This window comes from Corythoichthys intestinalis, chromosome 3, assembly GCF_030265065.1.
Source record: "Corythoichthys intestinalis isolate RoL2023-P3 chromosome 3, ASM3026506v1, whole genome shotgun sequence".
In the NCBI taxonomy this organism is placed as follows: Eukaryota; Metazoa; Chordata; class Actinopteri; order Syngnathiformes; family Syngnathidae; genus Corythoichthys; species Corythoichthys intestinalis.
Window position 1 is genome coordinate 58,322,387 of NC_080397.1, and position 23,444 is coordinate 58,345,830.

Sequence of the window (23,444 nt, forward strand, 5' to 3'; positions counted from 1 at the left end):
AACATGTTTAATATACGTGACATGGTTAGTGCTGATTGGGATTGATAACAGAATCATTAGATAATCTTCCAAATGATTCCATGGTATTGAAACACACCCTACACTTGTCGCTGCGACAGTGCAGTAAAGCTGCGTGTGCCTTATCTGTTGGCCCTCTGGGGGCCCATGCTGGCTGGGGGCCCTAGGCAATTGCCTAATGGGACGCGACGCCTTTGGTCTGAACCATTTCGTAAAAGCATTGTTTAAAAAAACAAAAAAAAAACGTTAGCATTTCATAGTAGGGCTGTCCCAAACGACTAATTTTCTCCCGATTAGTCAGCCGTCTATTTTTACGATTAGTCGACTAATCTAATAATTACAAATTAAAAATTTTTTTTTTTTTAGTAATTTAGCAATGAAATTTTTGTTGACGCTTATCAATTCACAACAACATATTGGAACACGTAAATTATTTATTTAAGTACAAATAAACACGTAAATAACAATAATAAATCAAAAAATAAACAACGAGTTCAAATGCTGATAGAATTAACCGGTGCAAAAGAATGGAATGTAAACAGATTCAGAACACTGACTTCGCCTTTCCAACATGATTCAAAACAATTCTTAAAAAAAAAAAACACCTAGCATTAATATTTTAGTATAGTACTATAAATAATAGTATTATAATAATTAATTATAATAATTATTCATTGCCAATCAGATTTTTCATAAAGGGTGTCATTTTAAAGGTATTCTTAGTGTAGAATCTGAATTTTGATGTATGTGGGATTAACTCCATAAATCACTATTTATATGAAGAATATGACATGCTTTTATTTTGAAATGTTCACCGGATGTACGTTCGCTAAACCGCTAACTTCAGCTTTACACTCCGCAAAAAATGCACTTTTTGTAATTGCATGTAGTGTCAGTAATAGATTTTTTTTTTCGTTTGCAAATGCTGTTAACCAGCGATTTTTCATGTTTGAAGTGTCACCTTTTAACCGCAAGTTTGCTGTCACGAGACGACTGCCAATGTTTTATAGCAGGCTAAAGTAAGTTGCCTTTTTTCCCCCCATTCACCTCAGTGTAGCAGTGCTAACGTTACAGTGTTTAATATAGATGTGTTTTCTTATTTTGTATGTCTGAACTTTAATTCTACAGCGTGTTGATAAGAGAAAGGAACTGGAGTCTCATATGCCATCAGCACGCATGCACGCACACACGTGCGCAGCGATAAAAGGCAGCCGTGAAAATTACCGGCCTCATTTTTATTTGCCGTGCGATAAATGGACTCATTGCATATCGTGACAGGCTTAGCAACTTCAATAAAACATGTCGTTAGTTGGTTAGATGGACTTACAAACTGGGTGACGGCGCTTTAGGTGTTTATTCACGGTCGACGTGCAGCCAAGCTTGGCATTGAAGAGACAGGACAAAAGAGTACCTTCCTTTGTTTCTTTGAAATAAGTCAATGTTTTGGACACTCTTGTGCGCTTTTTTGGCTTTGTGCTGCTTTCCCCGCTTGCATACAGAGCGTCCGACATTCTGAACTTTCCACGCCTAGATTTTTTTAACCCTTGATTAACCGTCGACGGGATGTTTTGCTCGTCGACAGATTTACGTCATCGATGACGTTTCATAGCATTTAAGCTAGCGGACTTTTGCTAAGTTAGTAAGTTGTAAGTTAGCCAACTGTTTTTTTGTTGTACATAGATCCTCATTATTTTTTTTATACCGTTTGAGGCTCAGCTCCGGTATTTTAAATTTTTGTGTTTATTATCCGATTACTCGATTATTCAAACTAAATAGTACATCGATTAATCGACTACTAAAATAATCGATAGCTGCAGTCCTAAAATCAGAGCACTCACACTCATTCTGTCCGATTTTTAGGGCATTTACAGGTCACTTGTTGTTCATTTTAGGGCATTTACAGGTGATGTCCAGTTGAGTTTGAGTCACTGCCTATTCATTTGGGCGATTCCCAGGTCACTTCCTGTTCTGTAACTCAAAATAAACAGGAAGTGACCCATATAATACCCCAAAATCAACAGGAAGTAACTGAAAATTAACAGATAAATGACCTTAAATGGGCCAAAATTACCTCATTGCCTGGAATTGGCTACCACTGACGGACATAGACGTTCCCTCCCACTTCAAACGGATTGGACGTCTACTAGTGATAAAATCCAGTTTTCAGCAGAAGCTTGTTTTTTCTGTTTATTAGTTGTTTGTAGAATATCCTAGAATGATTTTCCCGACCAATGTATCGATAATCGTTGTATCGCCATATCGTCAGATCATCGTTATCGTGAGCTTTGTATCGCAAATCGTATCGTATTGTGAGGTACTAAGAGGTTCCCACCCCTAATTATAAGTCATTGTACTGCCCAGGCCAAGAGATTGGAGTTAAGTCCGAGCTAGACAGCGAGCTAAGCTCCGAAATGACGATGTCAGGCGTCCGTGTTGTTTGCTGACTTTATTCAGCTGCTCATGACGTCAACACTTACAGATTGAAACTCAAATAAAAATGATATTAAGGCAGTTCAATTTTTAATAACAGTAATTCAAATTTGCATTTATAACTAGCTGCTGATACAGCAATAGACCCTACTCACGTGACGTCACAGCCACGCCCCCGCGCCATGTTGTCCGTCTACTCGTCATGTCAATGCATTAGCGCTTCGTAAATTCCTCCTATTATGGCGTGTTTTTCTGCTCGTTAACATTAATAATCAAAATGGTGAAGTCGTGTGTGGCGGTCGGTTGCAAAAACAGAGAAGATAGACGGAGAGACTTGAAGTTTTACCGTATTCCGAGAGACCCGGAGAGGAGAGCGAGATGGACTGCTGCAATTTGACGAGAAAACTGGGCACCAAACGATCACCACAGATTATGTAGTCGTCATTTTATATCTGGTAAGATGCATTTGATATATATTTAGAGGGTTTTGGGCTGACAACCACAATTAAGATCATTGCGAGGCTAATCGCCGACAACATACACTCAGACGTTGTGAATGAACTACCTGAAAATATATAATTATAAGGGGATAATAAGACAGTTGTCATACAATTAATTTACAATTTAACTATTGAGGTAAAAAGCCAAAAAATTAATTCAACTAGGGACAATCTGGAGTAGTGCTATCGCACTTCATATTTATTACATATTATATATGTATGTAGTGAGAGTGCTATCGCTAAACCATATGAACATTAAAAGCCCTAGCTCCATTGACAAATGACATGAAATACATTAGACTTGACAGTGGATGTTAGCAAGAACAAAAGATTTTGAATTGAAAATTTCGTAACTCACCTTCCCGAGCACAAGATGGATTCCTGCCGAATTTTCGTGGACGAGGACCTGTTTCACCCAACCAGCAACAAAGTATTTATAAGCCTCCAAGCTCTTAAAGTTTTTCAAACTTTCGTGAGAATAGGCTGATTTTGTGTGGACAAGATAGTTGTAAATATCAGGGTAGCAGATGTCAGGCAAAGACGGCGAAGACAGCGGGTCGAAAAACATCGATTTAGGTATCAAATATGGATCTGGCGAATGGATAGACTGAAGCTTTTCCACATAACGCCTTTTATGCAATGCATCCAATGAGTTTACAGCGTCAGATAACACCGGGGCTTCCATGAATTGCTCTATAACTTGCACGACTAATAGAAAACAATGAGAATAGGTCTAAAAAATACGGACAATATGGCGGCCGGATACAGCGACACGTCATTTTGTGACGTTGGTGAGTAGGGTCTATAGCAATCCACACAAACGATTAGCATCTTTCAGTTAGCGTCCGCACATCATCAAAAACGATCACATAAACTCGCACCATGTTAATCATAATCAGTGTTGGGAATAACGTTACATAACGGCGTTATTTTTTCAGTAACTGGGTAATCTAACTATTTTTTCCGCCGTTACAATGCCGTTACCGTTACTGACGGTCAAAAGCGGTGCGTTACTTTGAATAAATTGAAGTAACTACCAGCCGTAGCGAATCTACTCTGCTCTGTTTATTTCTCATCCAAGACTTTGGGTGCATTCAGGTTCATGGCAATGAAAATAGTAAACACACATAGCCTACCTTTGCAGGTCCTGCACCCATCCGCAGCAAAACTGTTCGTAGCGATTTGTAATTTTGGAATCACTGATGAGTTTAGTAACATATACCAAACAATAAATACAGCAGAATGTCCATTTCACGTAATTGTGGAAGCCCGTCGACATCTTTACTCCATTTGTCTTCGGCTTGCTCGTAAGGGTCAACATTGTTCACATCCTTAAGTTAAACACATATCTGTTCTTCGCCTTAGTAACCAGTTTGTCTCTTTTCCGAACTGGCAAGTTAAAGTTTAATGTCCCGCGAGCCAGACATACTTCCAATATGGGTGCGTTGTTGTCAAATCTCACGGGATCCCCCATTCTGTGACGTAAACGCTCGAGCCTAATAGCGCACGTACTTCAGAGCCGGTGTTTTCACACACAAGCCGGAACAGCGCGTCCGGCAAACACACGCAAAACAGATGCAGAGGGATATGATGGCAGAGCATTCAGATGAAAATGTGTCCTTTACGAGTTTGAGGTATAAACACTATTTCAAGTTGGTCGAAATTAAAGGAAAGAACGTGCATGTAAAGTGTCATTTATGTCTTGGGGGAAAACTTTTGTCGACATCTGTGGTAAGCAATTCAAATCTGTTTATTTTTGTCGCACTTCAAGTGTAAGATAAATCTGTTGCTGGTGAGGTGCAATAAATATTACAAGGTTCTATAACACAACTACCTGTCTGTTCTTCTCTATTCAACTGACTCGAATACTGCTCATAAAATTTCAAATTCTTTGACATTCAACAACTTATTTATAAAGTAACGGAAATAGTTACTTTCCCTGGTAACTAGTTACTTTTACTATCGAATTCAGTTACTAACTCAGTTACTTTTTGTAAGAAGTAGTGAGTAACTATGATTAATAACTTTTTTAAAGTAACTTGCCCAACACTGCTCATAATAAACAGTACAAAGTAATAATAAACAGTTGCTCACAAGCAACAAATGTGAGCGCAGGCTTCCAGCTCGCTTCTTCGTGTGTGCACGTGCGCTATACCTCATTTGCGCAAATACGTTCTTCTTTGTGCGTATATGCGCTCTTAATCGCGTGCGGAAGTGCAACCTGCGCCAAAATAAAAGCATGCAACTCAAAACAAAAGTTAACATTATTAAGTTAAAAAATAAAAACGACTGGAAACTAAATGGTGGCTGAGACTGCAGCGTCGTAAAGTCGAAATAACTACCTGTATATCACAAAAAGGTTTTAATGGGTTCATGAGCTTTTCCAGATGTTACAATATTAAAATATATTAAAAGAACACAATAGAAACAATTAGTTTTTACCTTTATACACCATAGAAATGGAAACGCAGCTAGTGCGTTCCGTGATGCTTGACCTTCCAATAGGATAGGCCTATTTGCAATCCTGCTTCTTGGTGTGAGTATTTCGTTAGGATATAAATTTAAAGTGGACTTTCCTAAATCTTAGCCTTTAAGTCGGATAAGAAGTTTTAAGCTTTGGTGCTAATACGCCTAGGATGAGAAAAAGATGAAGTGGGTGGGTATGGCTAAAGAGTGCATTTAATTTATAACTTATTTTACTTTACGTTAAAGGGATCCTCTATTTTTAAGACAAGTAATTCTTAAAAGATAAATGTTTATATGAGTTATAATAATTTGATATTAAAACCCCTCTTAATGTTTTTGTTTTAATAAAGTTTGTAAAATTATTTGAAGCGATAGGTCGCCATTCTTGTTACGTCGCAGTGCATGACGTCACCGGTCCCGTTGCCGAAATTCCAGCGCGTCACTCGTTAGCTTTCCCAACATGTCGTCAGTTCTACCCTTCCTATTTGAACCAGATCTGAAAAGTGAAGTGCAGGACAACACTGTTAGTCGTTCACAAGACGAGCTTCAGGGAAAAATGCGTGCAGCAAATACCTGATAAGACAAAAGTTGGGCAAAACTGGTGATGCGAAAGAGTCCTGTTGGGAAGTCCGGTTGGGAGCAAGTGTTTATGCTGTTTTATTTGCAGATATTCAAGGTAAGCATATTGCGTTTTCAAACTTATCTCAATATAATTATGTAGATTGTTAGCATCCAGAGCTGTCGTGTGCTTTACATACGGTACAGGCCAAAGAGCACACCTTGTGTAATCCAGGTCTTGTACATTGTAAGGCGTGATAGCTAGGATACGTGTATAAAAGTACCAGAAAGGGGAGAAGCTTCCACTTATGCACATTTATTCACAAAAAAATATTTCCACCTTGACCACTCTTCACTCGGGACCTCAGCAGTAAGCAAACATGCGTTCCCTAACGAACTCCAACATTGTTGTGAGGTCCACGTCAGAGTCACTGTCGTCACTGTAGCGTGCCATAGTGCTTTAATTATTTAGTATGATTTGGGGAAAACTCCCATGAAGAATAGTCAACAAAAAAGATAGCAATACTAATCCAAATCCGCGTTTTTTACTCACTCGAAGATCCAGGAATTAGACCGATCCCATGGAAATATCGCAGCCGCGATCAGGCCGTCGATTCCACAAAATAGACGGATCCAAAAAGCCGCTGTGGGACCGACAAATTAAAAAAATGGACAGATCCAGAACCATTATTGCAGACGCGATGGGACTGTCGAATCCAGAAAATAGACGGATCCCTTACTTGACTGAGGATCCAGGAAAAATGTTCGGGCTCCAGTTGTAACACGTGGTGGGTAGGATACGTGCATACAGAGACCAAAAATGGGGAGAAGCTTCCACTTATGCACATTTATTCACTAAAAATAATAATTCCACCTTGACCACTCACTTTACTCCCCTTGTTTCTATTTGACTGGAAATTGCATCCAAAAGCAGCACATCGCGGCATTTTACTTCGCGAGTTTAGGCAGCAATAAGCAATTGTTGAACACGAAAGATACCAATGACGTCATCACTGCGAGCCCGCAAACCATGGCGCCAACTAACGGTCAAAATATGGACTAAATATTATAAAATATTGCCATTGATTTAACATTTTATGTGTTTGTAATAACATATTTTAGTACAAGAGAGCAATTGTGGTTTATTAGAGCCTACATGTATTTAAGTTAGAGGATCACTTTAAAGTGCGTATGATGCCAAAAAGCATGTTTATTTCATATTTCATTCGGTGTTTTATGGTCCTAAATGAAATGGACCGCTTGGATGTGTGTGGAAGCGATCGTTTTATAGATTCAATTTTTGAATCCCGCGCCATGAAAATGAGTGACTTATGGCTCCAGTCTCTGGTTTAGGACAAATGTGAATGTGACGTCCCCCGGGTCAGCATCTCACAATACAGAGTTGCTTTATAACATGCAGATGGACTGCGGATTCAACTGATTTTGCAGATTCATTCGTTTATTTTTCGCATCACGCCAGCCAAAGGGCTGCAGGCTTTTGTAGCTGCACCAGGGAAAGGTGTGTGAGCCTTTTTGGGTTTCAGAAAGTTTCCGTTTTTCCCGAGATCGGCCAAAACAAATGTGCAACAACTGTGGGACCATTGGACTTACGAGGAAGTTAGTAAACATTGTGTTTTGTATTCTGTCAAATACTGTGATAATGGCACACATTCTAATTAGAGCTGCAACGATTACTCGATTAACTCGAGTATTCGATTAGAAAAAAAATATTCGAATTAAATTTTGCTGATTTGAGTATTCGTTTAATTAAGGTGACATTGTAATGGGTTATTTTGAAAGTGCTTGCATTTAGTTTTATTGATTACGGTGGATACACTGCTGTCTACATGGCTGAATCCAGGTGCTCCCTGTTAAGACCAACATAAGCAAAATTCTGTTTGAGGATTTTTTTTTTTTTAATGCATTCGTAATTTATTTAATCGGTATATTTAGCCTATTTTTGTGGGAATATGTGTCTGAACCATTTGTTAAGAGCATTGTAAAAAAAGTTTTAGCATTTTATAGCATTTGAACTAGCGGACTTTTGCGATGTAAGTTAGGTAATTGTTCTTTTGTTGTACATAGATCCTCATTTACTTATTTTTTTTAATACCGTTTTCGGCTAAGCTCAGTTAATTTAATTTTTCATGTTATCCGATTACTCGATTATTCGAACTAATGGTTTATCGATTAATTGACTACTAAAATAATCGATAGCTGCAGCCCTGATTTTAATACGGAGGTGGCTTGCATTTTGTGGCTGACAATTCTCCTTGTCCACCGACAATGCCACTGGACCGGCAGGTTGTGCCCCCACAGCCCCCCCCCGCGCCGGGTGAGCGCTCTAGTCGGCTTATTGCTATCTTAAATACTACGAATGCTAACGTATTTACAGTACTCATAGCATATTGCTCACACGTAACTCCACAAACTGTAGCTGTAAACTTAAAATGCATACGCAAACATATATTAGCTGAAACAACTTACAACCTTATGTGGGCCAAACCATGTCAGACATCTGAGTCATACAATGTGACAGTCCAGCCAGACCCAATGCCGCCACCAGAGGGCAGTGTATCCTCCATCATTAAACAAAATACAATACTTTTGGACTTATTGGGGAGTTATTTTGGGGTACTTATTGGGTCCGACAGAACTCGTTCGTAACCCGGGGACTACCTATATAGCTACAAACTGGGCTCAAGCGTGGATCAGATGTTGTCAGAAACATAAAAAATGCAAGCTGCTAATCTTGGAAAGGGTGATCTCTCGCATACCTTATTTTTAGCGGGGCATTAGGTGATTGTTTACAGACCTCCACATGACTGTAAGGCTTTTTAGATGAAAAACCAGATACAAAATGCAAAGAAAAATGAGGCAGATGATATAAAATTTTAAAATGTTTTGGATTTGTTTTATTTTATGCACATTATTGTATTGGATAACTCGCTGTCTTCCCCATAAATTGAGATTACAGCAGCAAATCTAAACCGATTATTGGAAGCAAGTGTATTTTCTACCAGAATTAAGAGTTTTTAAACTCGAGTTACTCGAGTATTCGTTTCAGCTCTAAACAAAACACATCTTTAGTATTTAGTAGCACCACCTCTGGCTTTTATGACAGTTTGCAGTCTCTGAGGCATGGACTTGATGAGTATTCTTCATCAATTTGGTGCCAACTCTCTTTGATTGCAGTTGCCAGATCATCCTTGCTGGTCGGAGGCTTGCTCTGGACCTTTTTTTTTTACCTATTTCCACCACAGCTTTTCAATAGGGTTGAGATCTGGGCTATTTGCAGGCCATGACATTGACTGGATGAATCTTTCGCCAAGGAATGATTTCACACTTTTAGCTCTGTCGCATGATGCATTGTCATCTTGGAAAATGACATTTTCAATTGAAGGGATAAGAAAGCGGTCTAAAATTTCAATGTAAACTGCATTTATTGAAGATTTAACCGCAGCCATCTCCCCAGTGCCTTTGCCTGACATGCAGCCCCATATCATCAAGGGCTGAGGGAATTTCGACGTCTTCTTCAGGCGGTCATCTTTGTAAATCTCACTGGAACAGCACCAAATAAAGTTCCAGCATCACCACCTTGTATGCAGATTCTTGACTCTTGACATCTTGTCCAATTCAGATTCTTGACTCTTTTGAGTCATTTACATCATACGTATACATATATACATATGTATTTCAGATCATCTCAACATTGCACAGCACACGCACGAATAGATCCTGTTCCAACACTGATTACGGATTAGATTACCTCTTCCAAAACAACTCTGGCGATTAAATTTTTGTAACAAAAACTAAGATGAAGAAACATGACAACAACAGGGGAACAAGATGTAACGTGGAGGAAACATATCAGAACAGGATGGTGGTCGGATGGTGGTCTTCAAAAAACAAAAACAAAAAAAAACTTGAAATATCCGTTTTTGATGTTAAATAAGCTCTCTCGAGCTTCGGGCTACTTGAGTTGGCCCTCCGTTTCTGTGATCCGGGTGGGACATGTTTTTTTCGGGTGGGATGTGTTTGTTTTTAATTTTTCCTCTCTTTCTTGTCCCTTGGACATGTCACTTCTTTTATCGGCCGCATTCCTATAGAACCCCCTAAGGGTCTAAATTACAAAAAAAAATAAAAACGAGATTTTCAAACAAATGCCATTTTGATAAATAACTCAAATTGTGTAATGAGGACCTTAAATTGTAAATTATGTGTGTATATATATATATATATATATATATATATATATGTGTGTATATATGTAGATTTTTTTCCCAAAGTATTTTTTTTTAATTTCATCATGTCTTTTTCCACAATGGCCTTTTTATTTCATGACGTCGTTTTTCAGCACAATGAATTGCCTTCTGTCAAACAAATACAAAAAGGCGGAGTCAGTTTAGAGAATAGCTGCATCGTGGAGTCTGACTAGCTATGCTAGCATTGGTGAACTGTTAGGTAAACTTCCAGAAAGCATCTAATCAAAAACACACTGCTGCTGAAATCAAAGCTTACATGCCATAATCATAGCAATTAAAAATGCTTCAACAGCTTCAGATTTTTGATAATTTTGATTTATTTTTTTGATTTTTTTTATTTGATTTTTGATCTGAGACTTAAATTAATTCAGTGTAGTGCTACCAAACCAACAAACTCAGCACTTTTTAAATGATTATACACACTCAACAAGAACAGTACATTATTTTCAAATAATTAAACCCACCACGTCACAACAAGATGTAAACAAGTAAGATTGAGGGTTTAACAGGATGCTCATCATGCTAAACTAATGCTATGCTAACGCTACCAGTTACATTTAGAGTTTAAGGATCACTCAGTCAACACTTTGAAAGGCTAAAGTAACATTGCATATTCTCTTATGCAAGATAAAAAAAGAATCTTACAATATTTACTAAACAGGCAAGCCTGAAGCTTCCTTTAGCCTGCCTTAAACCTACTGGAGGGTCCTTCCGGTGTCCTACTGTCAGTCAGCGGCGGCCACAGTTGCTCACAGAGATGACTGATCAAAATCCTTTTTGCTCGTCTTATTATTATTATTTTTTATAATTTGTTTTGTTTTGTTTTTGTTTTGTTTAAACTGTCCATCTATCAAAAATTGTTATCATTTCGAGCTCCATTTTTTTTTCTGGAACAGAGCAGAACCCAAAGTGCACTTGCACTTTGGCTGGCAAGACTAAAGTATTGTATTGGCCCGAATATAAGACGGTGTTTTTTGCATTGAAATAAGACTGAAAAAGTGGGGTTCGTCTTGTATTCGCGGTCCAGACGTTATACCCATTCACGACGCTAGATGGCACCAGATATCATTAAAGCGATGTTCTACCATGACAGATCTCAGCTACTCTCAAGTTTAACCACTTTGCATCATTTTATTGCAATGTTTTTCCATATTCAGATTTGTTTCAAGACTACAGTTAGACCTCACTTTGATGGTTAATGCAGTTATTGCAATTTTGTTGTTTTATCACAATAGATTGTTTTTCAAAAACCAGAAGCCATTCATTTACGAATGTGATTGCATTTTAGTTAGATATTAATATATATTTAAATGTTCAGATATTAAGATTTAAATGATTTTGAATTGAATAACATGCTTTTTCTCTCAAATATATTGTTATAATCATTTGTTTCGGATGTACTGTAAATATTTTCTGTATAAAAATTAATTTGGTGTTCAAAAAGTCTTTTTTTCAAACTTGAGTCTTGAAAAAGAGGGGGTCGTCTTATAATCAGGGTCATCTTATATTCGGGCCAATACGGTAATACAAATTTGTAGTTTACAACTGGGCAGCTTTTGTAACCACAAGAAGCCTTTTATACATGCTAAGTCATCGACCAATTAAATTAACCCTTGTTTGTTGCATTTACATCTGGATATGATTTTTTTTTTTTTTTTTTTAAAACACTAATATTTCAATTTTACAGAGCCCCTAAAGAGACATCGACATAAATAAAAAATAGATTTAAGCAATCTGGTACGCACCAGATTGTTTCAAATACGCACCAGAAACTATCTGGTGAAAACATTAGCATTATATAGCATTTAAGCCAATATTTGAATTGTTGCAATTGGCTAACTTGCATAGCAAAAGACCTCTAGCTTAAATGCTATATAATGCTAATGTTTACAACAATTGCCGAACTTGCATAGCAAACATCAGCTATCTTAAGTACTATATAATGCTCATGTTGAAAACAATTGGCTTATTTGCATTGTAAAGGTCCGCGAGCTTAAATGCTGTATAATGCTAATGTTTACCAGATAGTTTGTCTATCTGGTCCGCACCAGATTGGTTAGATTTATTTTATTTCTGTCAATATCCCTTTCGGGTCTCTTTACAATATCCATTGCTCATATTATAGTTTGTATATGTGCATTTTAAATTTAAACAAGTGTCTGAATTCTTCAACTAACACGATCTTTTTTCTTACAGATATGAAAGGAGTCGTACGGAAGAGCAAATTCCGGCACGTCTTTGGCCAGGCGGTGAAAAATGATCAGTGTTACGACGATATCCGGGTGTCAAGGGTCACGTGGGATAGCTCATTCTGTACCGTTAACCCCAAGTTTGTTGCCATAATTATTGAAGCGAGTGGTGGCGGCGCTTTCCTAGTTCTTCCTCTTCACAAGGTAAGCTGAATTCACACTATATTTACATTGCGAGTTTTTCTTTGCCGCATAACTTTTTATAATTCACTCACCCTTAAATTCGAATGGGAGGTTAGTTAATTTCCTATTTTATTTCGTTTAGTACACCCATTTAGTGTTGTGACATGCCTCATGTGGATCAGATGACGGTGGTAGTTTTCGGATGAAAAGACAGTTTTGTATTTGGTTAGTGCATATTCATAGCAAAATACTTTTTCTAATAATCAAACTAGGGCATATAATGCTGCAACAAGTAAACGATTAAATTGATTAAAAAATTAGTTGTCAAGGATTTTGATCATCGATTTTTGCCGGCAGCTATGAACAGTCCCGTTCCTTGTTTGTGTTTAATTGCGGCAACTAATTAGGACGAGAGAGAGAGAGAGTTCACTGCTGTACTCAGATTGCTATGCTGAATTAATGATTAGGATGTGTCGAGACTCGAGAATTAGATGCTCTTTTGTTCTGTTAGATCTAGTGTGCCTCCTTCAGCAAATTGTATTGTTTGTATTCTTTGTTGATGAGACATTACCACTTGGAACACTACTTAGTGCTAAGCTAGTTAGCGATTATAGTAATCAGTGTCTCAAGCATCCGATTGTTTTGTGTTTTGGAGAAGCATATTAGAACTTCAGTTATTGTTAGATAGTAAAATTGTCTCATATCTTTTTATAAAGAAACCACACACATACATAAACCAATTCATACAACAGTTGTCTTTTCAACAAAAACTCCCTATTCAAACTGTAAATTGTCATACAAGAGAGTGTGCTTTGAAGTTGGATTTGGATCGTATTTATGAACAAATGTTGGCTAAAGAAAACTGATTCAGTCTGCCCCCTTATTCAAGTTTGTCTTTCAGTTTGTTTAAAGAAAATAAATGAGTCATTGACACAATTCGTATTAGCGCTTTACCCACAACAGTGGTGTTTTTGGCAGCCCTTTTAAATTTTGCCTTAGCCTTTTGGACAAAAATGCTTATTAGTCTTAGTGGTATTTTGCAAGAAATTGTGCTGAAGCGATATATTTCCATCGATAGTGAGATCATTCGTCGACGTATCGCTTAAAGAAATTTAAAAAAAACATTCTTCTCTAATGCATTTCAACACCTCATTCATTGCAGATCTTGTTCTGAGCTCAGCTAAACCGGTTTTCAACTCCTCCTGCCTTCTTTTCTATTAGAGTGAGCTGTTTCTGCTTGCTGACAAAAGTGCTAAAATAGTGTGGGGCCTAAGTCATGTTTTATTGTGAAATAAAAAATGTGTAACAATTTCCTTGCGTTGGGGAAAAATAAATAATTCATTTTCCACTGAATACTTTGCCTGATAGCAAAAATTAAATATTTGACTCTTTAAACTGTGGTGTTTAACTACAATGGTATATCTACATACGTAGAGAATAAGATAATGATAGGTTAATTCCTTCCAGTACATTGTTTGTAAGTCGAAATGGTCGTATTGCAAGCAGGATTTTCCCATAAAAATACATTATAATTCCATTCATTCATTCCACAGCCCAAAAATCCACACTAAATCCTTAATAAATACTGCTGGTACTATTACAAATGACAATTATATAAAGCAAAACAAATAAATTACAAGTATTTATTACTGAAGTTGAAATCTTTCGAATGTTTCAAAATTAGACCATCCAGAGGACCATGGTTCGAATCTATTATTGGTACATCTTTTTTAAATTTTTTTATTTTTTTTTTATTTTTTAAATCTGACTTGCTGGTTGGCAGCTGAAACCAATACAAGAACTTTTCTGATTTCTGCAGCTGAAAGCATTGTGATTTCTCAGACATCATCAATTCATATTTTACCGTATTTTTCGGACTATAAGTCGCGGGTTTTTTTCATATTTTGGCTGGGGGTGCGACTTATACTCAGGAGCGTCTTATGTGTGGAATTATTAACACATTATGATATAATTTCACATGTTATTTTGGTGTTTTGCAGTGACACTGATGGTTTTGTAAAGTTGTTAGCATGTTCTTATGCTATAGTTATCTGAATAACTCTTTATAGCTATGGCCACGTTCGCGTTCTGCCTTTGGCAGTGTATGTTCAATTGTATTATTGACTTTTTTATCTTGAAATGGATGCATTTAGTTTGTGGCGCTTTCACGCCCACGTGAGGGCGCACTCGCACTTGTTTACGTGACACGCCAGAAGAATACGGACAGCTACGTAGCTCTGAGTGAGTGAGTGGGCGAGTTAGCTAGAGAGAATAGACGGATGCGAACCTACTTTCATTGTTTATGCTTTTAAATCATCTCTACAGAGGCAACGCCTGCATGTATCATCTTTTCTGTTGTTGTTGTGTGTTTTCCACCCGCGATCGGACACTTAGAGCCAGTTGTGTGGTTGTTTGAACGATGTGCTAATGATAGCGAACGCATGCTAACCTGTTACTTATTACTAATAGTACCTAATTATCATTTATTTACGTTGATGCGAACCTGTTTTCTATCGAAGACCAAATTGATTCAGCGAATTATACGGACGTCCAGCATTGTCTTTTGGGAGTTCGCTGTATAGCCAGGACAGGCCGTAGCGTAGGACAGTATATTCACATTTCGTTGTTCATGCACTGTACACTGTACATTTATTTAGGATGTTGTTCTCTATTGTATTTTTATATCAAATTGCCTTTCAAGATGACATGTCTGTTCTATGTGTTGGATTTTATCAAGTAAATTTCCCCCAAAAATTCGACTTATACTCCGGTGCGACTTGTATATGTTTTTTTCCCTCTTCGTTGGGCATTTTATGGCTGGATCGTCTTATACTCAGGAGCGACTTGTAGTCCGAAAAATACGGTATACTGCCTATCCTCATTATGAGGGAACAGTAGCCCATCTTTGCCGATTTTTTGGTGAAACACTCTAGCTAGCCAATTGCAGGAAACATAGGCTACGTCTACACTAGGACGACTAATAGCCTTAAACATTGAAATTATTATACTATGCGGCATTGGTCTCCAACCACCGGGCCGGGGACTGGTACTGGTCCGTGGCATATTTGCTACTGGGCCGCACATAAATAATATATAATTTAATAACGACCGGATTCTGGCCTGTGCATCTTGACACACCAATCTGCCTGTCTACTCTAAATAAAACAGGATAGGATGTTTTCATAGAAATCCATTGGAGCTAGCATTTAGCATTTATGTGCCCTTGTCCTTGATAATGACGCATGTCGTAGGCGCATCAGATTTGTTCCCGTAAATAATAAGCCCACACGCTAGCGAAGATGACTGACAAACAAATTTGGACAGCATTTTTAGTAGGGAAAAGGCCACCTAAGGAGCCTACAACCTCGAGGAAACCGAAAATGTCTTTTAACAGACAATACTCATAAAGATTCCCACCTATAAAATATGGGTTTGTCGCAACAGGTGACTCTCAGGCGCCAAGTCCACTCTGCACAATATGTGGCCAAAAGCTAGCAAACAAGGCAGTGAAGCCTTCAAAACTACTTCGGCACTCGTGCTGAAACGATTAATCGATTAACTTGAGTATTTGATTAGTAAAAGAGATTCGAATTAAACTTTGCTGCTTCGAGTATTCGTCTAATTAAAGTGGTGTCACAATGGTTTATTTTGAAAGTGTTTTATTGATTTTGGTGGCTACACTGCCCTCTAGACTGACTCATTTCACATGGCTGAATCCAGCTGCTCTGTGTTAAGACCAACATAAGTTTTTGTTTGAGCTAATGTTTTTTTATATGCATTCGTGATTCAGTTTAAAAGTATACTTAGCCCTTTTTTTGTAAAAATATGTGTCTGAACCATTTGTTAACTTATTCACTCCCAGCCATTTTCTGTTTCTGTACTCTTGCCAGGTTCAAAGACAGTTGTGCACCCAAATCAGTTTGGGCTTAAATTTTAATGTTTATATTTCCTTGCAAGGAAACACAGCCCACTCAACTCACATCTCTAATCTGATGGCGCATCTGTCTGGCACGCCCATATGCTTGTTCAGCATTGCCCTGTCTTTCTTTGTGGAACCAGTTGCACAAGGCTTTTGTCCTTTACATTCTCAGAGCATGACCCTTTGTCTTGACTGCACTTTAGAAGGGGGAGGCGAAGTGTGATTATACGCCTAACCCCCATTATGGTAAAGCCACATGCAATTGTGCCGCTTTGTTGTAAGTGGAATACATAATAACAGTTTGCAAAATGCATTGATTGCTTAGATTTAAAACAAAACATATTAGAGGGTAAGAAAACATTAGCTTTGAGTTTTTATTATATATCTTAAACCAATTAGGCTTTTATCCTGTGTGACTTACTTGGATGGAGTGGCTGCAGGAAACCACCGTGACTCAGCATTGCTCTGCATATAGTTTTTGTCCTGATAGAACACAGCTAAAAATGCCAGAGCATTAAATGCGAATTCAAAATAAAATTCCCGAGTGTTTCTTCCAACTATGCAGGATTGCACTGTCATTTAAAAATAAATTAAAATAGCTAGGCTTAACCTCAAACGGTATAAAAAATAAATACATGAAGATCTAAGTACAAAAATAGAACAATTAGCTAACTTGTATCACAAAACTAGCTTAAATGCATTTAAGTGCTAGGATTTTTTTTTAACAATGTTTTTAAAAAATTGTTCAAACACACATTCCCACAAAAAAACGGCTAAATATACCTATAAACACCTTACACAAACACCTTATGTTGGTCTCAACTAGTGCTGCAACAATTAATCGATAAACTCGAGTATTCGATTCGAAAAAAAATATTTGAATTAAATTTTGCTGCCTCGAGTATTCGTTTAATTAAAGTGGCGTTGTAATGGTTTGCATTTAGTTTTATGGATTTGGGTGGATACAGCCCTCTAGTCTGCCTCATTTCACAGGGCTGAATCCAGCTGCTCCCTGTGAAGACCAACATAAGCTAAGTTTTTGTCTGAGCTAATATTTTCTTAATGCATTCGTAATTGAGTTTGAAGGTATATTTAGCCATTTTTTGTGGGAATATGTGTTTAAACTATTTGTTAAGAGTATTGTCAAATTTTATAACATTTAAACTAGAAGACTTTTGCTATGTAAGTTAGTCAATTGTTCTTTTGTTGCACATGTATCCTCATTTATCTATTTTTTTTTTATGCCGTTTGAGGCTCAGGTCAGGTATTTTAATTTTTTTATATTCCTTATCCGATTACTCGATTATTCGAACTAGTTCATCGATTAAACGACTACTAAAATAATCGATAGCTGCAGCCCTACTCTCAAGAAAATGAAAGTCTAGTCTTAACAGGAAGCAACTGGATTCCGCCATGTTAAATGAGTTATGTCATATTCACTGTTGCCGCTAGAGGGCAGTGTAGCCACTCAAATCAATAAAATTAAATGCAAACACTTTCAAAACAAATCATTACAACAAATGACTACTCGAAGCGGTAAAATTTGACTCAAAGCTTTTTTTCTAATGGAATTACTCGAGTTAATCGATTAATCGTTGCAGCACTAATATAACTGTAATGCAATTAATCAGTGTTTCTCAACTGATTGGTTGGGATTTAATAATTGGTTTATGTTGCCTAAGTGGGTTACCTAGCTTACCTCTCTCATTTCTCCTTGCTGAATTATCCTTGCTGTGGTCAAATAACTTTCTAATATCCATTTGTAAGAGTAATGCTGTGTGAGTCAAATAGAAATGAAAAATAATACACCTTGTTACAGATTACAGGGACTGCAGTAACAAATAAAATGCTTGTAAAACAGCTGAAAATTGGCACACGGAGGACACACACACACTACTGAGCCTCATTTTGACTTCTTTAAAGGACATTACATAAATTTGATCCACATGTAGTGTTTTTCCACTTTAATTTTGAATCTGTATAACTAATAATCCGGACCTCTATGGGTTGATACATTTCATTTTAAAGGATATTTTTTGTCTGATTTTGTTGCCGGCACATTAAACTATGGAAAGAATGAAGTATTTAATTCAAATATTTCATTTATTCAGATCTACAATGTTGTACTTCCTTTTATTTTTTTAACAATGTTGATGGTAGAGGCGTGCAAAATTTCCGATTCTTAGATTAGTCGCGATTCGGCCGTGGAAGATTCGAGAACGATTCACAAACATCCAAATTCCGAATATTAAATTATACCAGGTAAAGCGGAAATAAAACGCAGTCAGCGCTGTCTTCGAGACGCAATGAGGAACGGACCGAGAGTAAATATCATGTGCAGCTAATGCCGCTAGGTAAAAAAAACAATGATACCTGACTGCAGCCGTCAGCTGCTACAAAAAGCGTACAGTTGTTAGTTGCTACAAACATACGGCAACGTACGGCTTAGGTAGATATCACATATATAGACTAGATGTGAAATGACAGACTTTCCCGCGTTAGTAAACAGGCGCCATCTTAAAGCAGTAGACTTCTCTATAAGGCTCTGTTGTAGAGAACCTAATTACTTTTTATCTAAAATACCCCTAAATCGGCAAAATCTTGACTTGAATCTATCTTTAAATGATGAAACAGTTTTAAAGCTTTCACATGTCGAAAGTAGACATGAGGGAAATTATGGAATAACGGTTGCAATTTTAACAACTTTAACGGTTGATTCACAACATTAAATTAATTGAATGTAGTTTAAAGCTGCTGATACAGAATGGGGACTTGAGTATTTTATTTACTGTTTTTAACCGGTAACTTGATTCTAAAATAGTAGTTTGGTTTATTTAGCCTGAGAGGATTTTTGAACAATTTTGGAACAAATATACAAAACATTTTAAAAAATGGGGGGAGGGGGGCATCAATAATTGATTTATAATTGAATCGGGAGTCTCTGAATTGTAATCGAATCGTTAGGTGCCCAAAGATTCCCATCTCCAGTTGATAGTGTGTTTACAGTATATTGCCTTGAAAACGTATTTGCGCCAATGCACATTATATTTTGCAAAATAACTTATATTTGCATGCATATACAGTGCAGAAAATGCACAAATTTGCACATGCAAACTTAAACGTAAAAATAGGCATCTTCTCATGTGTTAATCAGCTGATGTTGCTAAAGATTGCTTTGCCGCTCAGTTGTTTCTGCCTTTGCCACTTATGCCGCCCAGTCTTGCTGACTGCAGAATTTACCATATATGGTCAAAGCTGCTCCTTGCCTGACAGCCTTCCAGGAGCATTTCCTCTCTGTCTCCTATTGGCTGCTCCATTTAGTGTCAGTTCACACATGCATTCAGTGGTAGGCCAAAATATATGAGAGGCTGAGGTGACAGAACTGGACTGAAGTTAGATGTTGTACCTAAAATTAATCATGTACATATGTTATACTAAATATGACTGCTTTATTAGTCAAAAATGCCTTAATATGACATGTAATTATGCTACTGTAATATTGCTGTAAAAACAGCTCTATAAAGTAAGTTACTTCACAATTAGACAGCAAGGGTAGGAAATCTCAAATATTTTTTATAAATTTAGGCACGAAAATGTCTCACCTTTCGGCGAAATTGGCTGTTTTGAAGTCAAAAAGGGTGACCTACGTGAATTGTGTAGATCCGAGGACAACATTTTTAGGAGGGGGATTTCGGGATTTTTTTTAACTTCGAACGCTTGGTATTCAAGCGGGAAAAGCGCACCAGAGTGCCCAAAACATTGACGTATTTCAACGAAACAAATGAGGGTACACTGTTGTGGCCTGTCTTCAATGTTAAGCTTGGCTGCACGTCGGCCGTGAATAATTTTTAAATAATAAATTTGTATTTAACTGCATGAAATAAGTATTTGATACATTACCAACTAGGAAATATTTCGGCTCTTAGTACTTTTTTAAGAACCCCTCCTGTTCTCCACTCATTACTGGAAATAACTGCACCTGTTTGAACTTGTTACCTGTATAAAAGACACCTGTTCACATGCTCAAACAAACAAACTCCAATCTCTCCACAATGGCCAAGACCAAAGAGCTGTGTAAGGACATCAGGTAGGGTTGGTCCGATCATGTTTTTTAACTCCCGATCGTTTTAGTTTGAGTATCGGCCGATCCCGATATTTCCCGATCCGATTGCTTTTTTTTGCTCCCAATTCAATTCCAATCATTGCCGATAATTTTTCCCGATCATATACATTTTGGCATTGCATTAAGAAAAAAATGAATAAAACTCGGACGAATATATACATTCAACATAGAAAGTACATAAGTACTGTATTTGTTTATTTTAACAATAAATCCTCAAGATGGCATTTACATTATTAACATTCTTTCTGTGAGAGGGTTCCACGGATAGAAAGACTTGTGACTTTGCATACTGTGACTAAATATTGCCATCTAGTGTATTTGTTGAGCTTTCAGTAAATGACACTGTGGCCATCCCATATGCATGATGGGAAGTGGAACCATGACTGTGCGTAGTGCTACCAATTGATATATCTTCTCTGTGTTGGGAAATAACCCATAAGGTGTTAAGACAAAGATCAATTGTCACCTTGCTTCCCCACATTGCTTTTCATGATATTTCTAATCATAGGGAAAGAGATTGCAAGGCTTTAGCCAATAAAAAAAAAGGCTCTAAAGGCTGCCAAACTTCACTCTACTCAGTTAGCGCCAGTGTTGTTAATAACGGCGTTACAATATAACGGCGTTACTAATGGCGTTATTTTTTTCAGTAGTGGGTAATCTAATTAACTACTTTTCTCATCTTGGCAACGCCGTTACCGTTACTGAGGACGGAAAGGCATGCGTTACTATGCGTTACTATATTGGTCGAAAAGTCTGAGGGAGACGGACTCACCGAGACGACAGAGCAGGAGCAGGGAGGAGGCAAGAAAGTTGTGACGCCGAGCAAACGCGATGCTTGGTAGCTCCAATAATACATGTTGTAGCCGATAGCCGACAAACTACGCCCGCATGTTATGGTAGATATGGTAGACATGGTAGATATCACATGTACTGCATATAGATATAACTAGATGCAAAATGACAGACATGGCACTAGATGCGTTAGTAGACAGCCGCCATCTTAAAGCAGTAGGCTTTTTAGGACGGCTCTGTTGTAGAGAACCTTCCTAGCAAACCTTTTTATCTAAAATACTTCTAAATCGGCAAAATCTTGACTTGAATCTATCTTTAAATGATGAAACAGTTTTAAAACTTTCATATGTCGAAAGTAGAGAGAAGGGAACTAATGCAATAGTGGGAGCAATTTTAACAACTTTTTAACAGTTGATTCAGGGTAAAGGGTAAATTAGGGTAAAGAATTGGGCTCCACAAAAAACTTCACATAGTGCAGCCAATGTTTTTTTTTTTTTTTTTTTTTTTTGAGGGGGGGGGGGGGGAAGTAATTATCACCAATTACTTTGCCAAGTAACTAATTACTCTTACATTCAGGTAATTGAGTTACTAACGCAATTACTTTTTGGGAGAACTTTTTGGGTAACTATAATTAATAACTTTTTTCAGTAAGATTAACAACACTGGTTAGCGCTGCCTTTTATCTCTCTTTAGAGGTAAAACGGCACCATTACAGATTGAGCGCGACAATGAGTGAGAGGGTCATGCAGCGCATACATTAATTGCATTAAATATTTTAACATGACACATTTTTAAATAAATTAATTGCCGCTGTTATCGGGATATTTTTGATAACCCTACTTAAAGCCTAAGCTAAAGACTCTGGATGGGTGTAACATATTATGTCTGTAACGTTAAATACAATTAGAAAACGATTTAATTAAAATATATAATATAAAAAAGGCATGGCCGATATTTTTTTGCCGATTCCGATACTTTGAAAATGACGTGGTCAGACCCGATCGATCGGGACATCTCTAACATCAGGGATAAAATAATAGACCTGCACAAGGCTGGGATGGGCTACAGGAAAATAAGCAAGCAGCTTGGTGAGAAGGTAACAACTGTTGGAGCGATTATTAGAAAATGGAAGAAGTTCAAGTTGACGGTCAATCTGCCTCGTTCTGGGGCTCCATGCAAGATCTCACCTCGTGGGGCATCACTGATCATGAGGAAGGTGAGGGATCAGCCCAGAACTACACGGCAGGACCTGGTCAATGACCTGAAGAGAGCTGGAACCACAGTCTCGAAGAAAACCATCGGAAACACGTTACGCCGTCATGGATTAAAATCCTACAGCACACGCAAGGTCCCGCTGCTGAAGCCAGTGCATGTCCAGACACGTCTGAAGTTTGCCACTGACCATCCGGAGGATCCAGAGGAGCAATGGGAGAAGGTCATGTGGTCGGATGAGACCAAATTTAAACTTCTTGGTCTAAACTCGGCTCGTCGTGAAAAAGAGGAAAAAGAAGGATGTGTACAACCCCAAGAACACCATCCCAACCGTGAAACATGGAGGAGGAAGCATCATTTTTTTGGGGCTGCTTCTCTGCCAAGGGTATAGGATGACTGCACCGGATTGAGGGGAGGATGGATGGGGCGATTTATCGCCCGATCTTGGCTGACAACCTCCTTCCTTCAGTGAGAGCCCTGAAGATGGGTCGTGGCTGGGTCTTCCAGCATGACAACGACCCAAAGCACACAGCCAAGGCAACTAAAGAAGTGGCTCCGGAGCGTAAGAAGCATCTTAAGGTCCTGGAGTAGCATAGCCAGTCACCAGATCTGAACCCGATAGAAAATCTTAGGAGGGAGCTGAAAGTCCATGTTGCCCGGCAGCAGCCCTGAAACCTGAAGGTTCTGGAGAAGATCTGCATGGAGGAGTGGGCCAAAATCCCTGCTGCAGTGTGTGCAAACCTTGTCAAGGACCACAGGAAACGTTTGGTATCTGTAATAGCAAACAAA

The 23,444-nt window shown here is 37.9% G+C and overlaps 1 protein-coding gene across 2 annotated transcripts in view; it reads left to right on the plus strand.

Annotated features, from left to right (window-relative positions):
* The window catches only part of LOC130913180 (coronin-1C-A-like), a 75,590-nt gene that overhangs the window by 17,156 nt on the left and 34,990 nt on the right, over window positions 1–23,444 (plus strand). For both annotated transcript variants that reach the window (XM_057831561.1, XM_057831562.1), the window contains exon 2: window positions 12,434–12,630. In XM_057831561.1, coding sequence (XP_057687544.1) covers window positions 12,434–12,630 — 197 coding nt within the window. The remainder of the gene's footprint in view (window positions 1–12,433; window positions 12,631–23,444) is intronic.